The sequence below is a fragment of the Cantharellus anzutake genome (assembly GCF_015039405.1).
Source record: "Cantharellus anzutake strain C23 chromosome Unknown EI90scaffold_96, whole genome shotgun sequence".
Classification (NCBI taxonomy): Eukaryota; Fungi; Basidiomycota; class Agaricomycetes; order Cantharellales; family Hydnaceae; genus Cantharellus; species Cantharellus anzutake.
The window spans coordinates 68,706-74,045 of NW_024067046.1; the positions used below are offsets into that span (position 1 = coordinate 68,706).

Genomic DNA, 5,340 nt, shown 5'->3' on the forward strand with positions numbered 1-5,340 from the left:
GGGAAGGATAAGGGGAATGGGGAAATGTGAAGAGGGGGTGGTTAGGGAAAGGGTGAGGGTGTCTGAGGGTGAGTGGGGTCAAGGGCTGTGCCCTGACACATAGGTTACACTTCAGTAATAAAAATCGACTAGAGTTTACTCCCTTCAGTTCTGGTTGCCAGTTAGTAAGTTAGGGCACGGATGTGTTACTTGGCACAGCGCTCCTGGCATAAGTCGCTGAGGCCAAAGCCCTCCACCACAGAGACATTCCCTCGTCTCAACCCGATCTCTGACACCTATGATCAAAGATCTTGAGGAGGTAATGGAATTGGTCTTTGGAAGAATTCTCTTGGAAGCTGCAATTTGCTCCAAGTATCATGTAGTCAAGTCAATTTGTGAAATTCTTGGTGAGCACTCCAGGAACATCTATATCATGCAACAATGCATCTGACAATTCCATGGAAAAATAACCCACATTCTATTGTGAATTTCAAGACTGAACCTATGGAAGTGTTACAGGAATGGGTTCCGGGGAACCCAACCTGAGCCATTCTGCTCACAGATGGAGGTGGCTGTGTAGCCATTGAGGGGAGAGCAGGAGGAGATCCAAGGCCAGGTGGGCTAACAGTAACTTGGCACTCCGAGGAGCATACTGGCAGCAGGTGTGGTGGTCTGCTAACGGTGACTTGGCACTCCGAGGAGCATACTGGCAGTGGGTATAGTGGGGACTCCTTGAGGGAGCCACCTAACAGTTGGCTAGCGGTGACTTGGCGCTCATGTGAGTGTACCGGTAGCATGGGTAGTTGGCACTCCTTGAGGGAGTAGCCCAGTGGTTGACTATCAGTTACTTGGCACTCAGGGGAGCGTACCGGTAGCAGGATTTGTTGGGACAGGCAGGTTGGTTGACCAGTGCATGGTAGTGAGTGACCATGGGAATTTGGGCCCACGGGTACATGGCCAGGCATCCTGGGGCTGCCTGAGTCACCTCTCCCTCCCAAGAAGGGAGGAAGGGTTGTAGGACCCAGTAGGGTACTACAGGAAGGGTAGGAATGGGAGCTCAACCACCCAGTGGGGGGGTGGGAGCAGGGAGGGTGAGGTCCGGTGTCTGAGCACTCACTGGGCTGTTGAGGTTTTCTCACAGATTGTAAGAATATTGATGTAGACATCGATATGGACCAAGTCAGATGTTACAGAGAAGGCTTACAGTGGTGGCACAATGGTGTGGCAGTTACAATCGTGGTACAAGGTTTTGTGGGTTATGTATTAGATAAGGAAAGACATTTTCCAGCATCTGCCTTACACATCATATGACTTCTAACTATCTAATATAAAAGTCACAATGGTCAAGGGAAGTCCCTTGAAACTCAACAAATTCCCCAGCCAGCACCAAAACCCAGTGGGAAAGCTTGGCATGGGGTTTGACAATGAAATAAAGGTGCAGGGACCAAAGGTTTGATTGTTCATAGTCATGGACCATAAGATTCTAGGTCCATTCCTATAACAGGAAGACTCTGCAGCCCAATATGAATAGTGTCAGGGCACACCCACCCACCCAGCTCCACCCAGACCCAGCTCTACCTGATGCTGTGCTCCCCTTCCCCTCTTTCCCCCTTTCTCCCTCCTTCCTTTTCTTTTTTCCTTTCTTTACTTTACTTTTGTTCTCTCTCTCTCTATCACATGGACTTTCCTTGTATCAATGTACCCTTCACCTGCAGCCTGCATGCACGACATGCCTGGGGCTGGGTGTACCCATCACATGCCCACAGCAGATGCCCTCAGGATCTCCCATGGAGACACCTGGATGGCTGTGGCTGTGTGTGAGGGTGACATGGCACTTCCCACATGACTGTTAGAATGGGGCGAGAGTGGATGATTCCAGAGTGGAACCGGAGACTTAGCAAGGAGGGACCTTGGCCTCAGCAACTCAAGGGGAGCGCTGTGCCATTGCTGTTTGTCCTGTTGTTTCAGACATAGTGAGGAAGTCTCTAGGGGGCATTTCTAGTCGATTTTAGACTGAGGGTCTAATCAAGTATGTACAAATGCCTACATATAATGGGGAGATGAAAGCACAAGGAAACAAGGGTGATCCAAAATGGAACAAAGGTGTCTGAACAGAGACAAAGGGAGTTATGGAAGTGGAGTGGTACCAAGGGTGAAGGGTTAGACTCTATGGTGCATCTGAGAGGTAAGGAGGGTGAAGCCCAGAGGGGCAGGAGGATGAGGTGAAGTGGGGTTGATGACTAACTGGCTTAAAGAAGCAGTAGTCCAAATAGGGATGAGGGAGAAGTGTGAAAGATACAGTACAAGCAGCGAGAGTGCTGAGAATGGTCTGTGAAGCTCAGAGGTAGTGGAGCTTATGGGGGTTGCAGAGGCAGAGTTGGAAGTCCAAGGAATATTGGCAATGGTGTTTATGTAGAGCAAGGTCACCAATGCAAAGGACTTAAGCTGAGGTGGGGTCAAAGTCCGAGGTTGGGACCATGACAGAGTCTCGGAGTGTCCAACCTTTTAAGGTGCAGAGAATAAGAGTGAAAGTGATGAGGTATGCTATGATAATGGAAAATGGGAGAAATTGGTCACTGCATTGTACTTGTAATCAAGAAGAACACAGACACTCCAATCACATGTTTCCAACCTTTTAAGGTGCAGAGAGTAAGAATGAAGGTGACAAGGTACCCTACAATAATGGCAAATGAGGGAAATTGGTCGCTGTGTTGTACTTGTAATCAAGAAGAACACAGACATTCCAATCACATGTTTCCAACCTTTAAGGTGTAGAATGAGAGTGAAGGTGACAAGGTACGCTATGATAATGGCAACAGGGGAAATTGGTCGCTGCATTGTACTTGTAATCAAGAAGAACACAGCCACTCCAACTGCACATTTCCAACCTTTAAGGTGTAGAATGAGAGTGAATGCGATGAGGTATGCTACGATAAAGGCAAATGAGGGAAATTGGTCACTGCATTGTACTTGTAATCAAGAAAAACACAGACACTCCAATTGCATGTCTCCAACCTTTAAGGTAGAAAAAATAATGAGGTACAAGGTGCTACATGGGGGCAGACATGATGGGATTGGTTGCTGTACTATCCTTGGGTCTCCAAAGAGTACAAACACTCCAATTGCATGTCTCAGAGAGATATGAGCATTGGCCAGCTACAAGTCTGTGGGCAAAGAGGAAATGGGATATACCCACAACAATTGTACAGTTTATTATTATCGGATACACCTGCAACAATGGTACAAGTACATTACCTAAGTAGTTCAAGTATAGTTAATTATTGATAAAATTAGAGAAAAATTAGTCCATGATGCAAATGTGTAATATAGTACAAAAGGATCACATCAGATAAGATGTGTCCATGGCTCGGCAACATGCTTCATGTAGCAAGGCTGATCAAGATCCAGTTCAAGCATGATTTGCCAGTTGCTACCCTTAGGGTGGTATTGAAGCATCTCAGCACTCAAGTGGGTGATAGATGGTGTTTCGCCATTCCTCATCATCTCATCATGAGCCCAACATGCAACATGAAGAATCATGAAATCCATAGGGCCCGACGTTGGCCACATAGGCACTGAGAATTTTGACAAGCCCCAAGGCTGGAAGAATGGGCACTAACAAGAACCTTGAAATGATGGAGTTCAACATCAAAAGGTTCTTGATGTACCATAGACTGCAGCCAAGTGGCTGTAAACATGATACCCTCCATAGGACAAATGTGATCCCTTTGATTGGGGGGAGGGTGCTGTTGTGGTGAGTGGGGAACAAGAGGAGGATATTTCTTGTACTGGAGGAATGAGTGAAGGTGATTGGTTTTGTTAGCCTTCAGAAGTGCAATGTCCATGAGAGCCATGATATCAATGTGATCACACATAAATGTCACATCTACATATGGCAAATCTAGCATGAAGTGGTGATTGTTGAGTGAGCTGACATAGATGTTGGAGGAACAGGATTTCCCCTCTGAATGCAACTTCTCAGCCATTTTATCATGATTATCCATGCACTTGAAGAGCATCTCCATAGATGGTGGCTCATGCTGCCCACCCTTCCTTGAACAATGTGTTGGATAAACTCCTTGGGCATGGCACTTTTCCAACCAGGCCGGCTCTGCATCCTGTACATCAACTACAGTGAGGTGATACCAGTGGCCAAGAGTGTCAGGGCCGCGTCCGGGGTCGAGGCGGTCCAGGCGTAGCGTCCGGTGCTGAGGACCTCACGGGGGGTGGATCGGGCATGCATACTGGCAGCCCCGATGTGGGACGGCGATCCCTGGCCACTTAGACTGAAGTGGGAATGTTGAGAAGAAGGTTACTTCTTTGGTTCCCACCCCAGGTGTGTTTATATACATGCGGCTTGGGTCACATGAAGTCCGCCATGTCACCCTGCATACAGCTGCAGTCACCCAGGTGTCCCTGTGGGGGATCCCGAGGGTGTATGCTGCACACATGTGCACTAGGTTGCACCCTAGAGCTGTCCGGGGTCATCTGGGGCTAGGCATGTCGTGTGCATGTCGCGGGCGGGTCAATAATACATGGATATAAAGGAAAGGTTGTCTGTGTGAAATAGAAATAGAAATAGGAATAGAAATAGAAGTGGAGGAGGGATAGAGGGGAGAGGGATGTGAGGGAAGGGTGCAGGGTGAGAGAAGGGGTACCGGGTGAGGTGGGCCTGGGTGGAGGCGGGTCGGGCAGGTGTGCCCTGACAGATAGCCATGGGCTGGCTTGATGATCCAGGGTGTTGGGCGAACAGGTATGAACTCAAGCTGCTTAAAAACAATGTCCCTTGACCACTTAGATGGAAGTGATGCAGACTGAACTGCCATCTTATGACTGTTAACATCCGAATCTGACCAGCCACCTGGCACAAAATCTTGCTGAAGACTGGCCCCACTCCCAACGACTTGAACCCCAAAGACAGGAACACTGTGATGGGATAGCCTTGCCATTGTTGAACCCAGCAATGGGCAGTCATCTGGGAAAGGGAGCTCAAACACAGCACCCACCAGCTCATCATCCACACCCAAAAAATAATTACCATCATGACCACGAAGAAGTTGCTCAATGTGACAATGACAGTACCATTGACCAACACCACCCAATTTGTAAGCAAACATAAATTCTTGATCCACATTGTCGATCAGATCCTCAAGATTTCTCCCCTGACATCTTAGCTTGTCCTTCCATCCAAAAGAAGCTTCAGTTAACCCATCTCAAGTTTCAAGGCATCGGCACACATTGTTTGACTAAGAGAAAATTGCTCTGGATCACATCCCACCACAAGAAGAGTTCAAATTGAGACTGCACAAACGTCTCAACATGGTGAATATACTGAGTTCAAAGATGCTTTCCCCCATGACA

At 47.9% G+C, this 5,340-nt stretch overlaps 1 protein-coding gene across 1 annotated transcript; it reads right to left on the reverse strand.

The window, feature by feature from the left end:
• Positions 1–3,324: 3,324 nt before the first annotated feature.
• EI90DRAFT_3133010 (uncharacterized protein) lies at positions 3,325–3,965 on the reverse strand (the record flags this gene model as incomplete). Its single annotated transcript, XM_039064535.1, has 2 exons — positions 3,325–3,594; positions 3,648–3,965. The coding sequence occupies 2 exons, from the start codon at positions 3,963–3,965 to the stop codon at positions 3,325–3,327; spliced, it is 588 nt and encodes a 195-aa protein (XP_038909834.1).
• Positions 3,966–5,340: the final 1,375 nt, after the last annotated feature.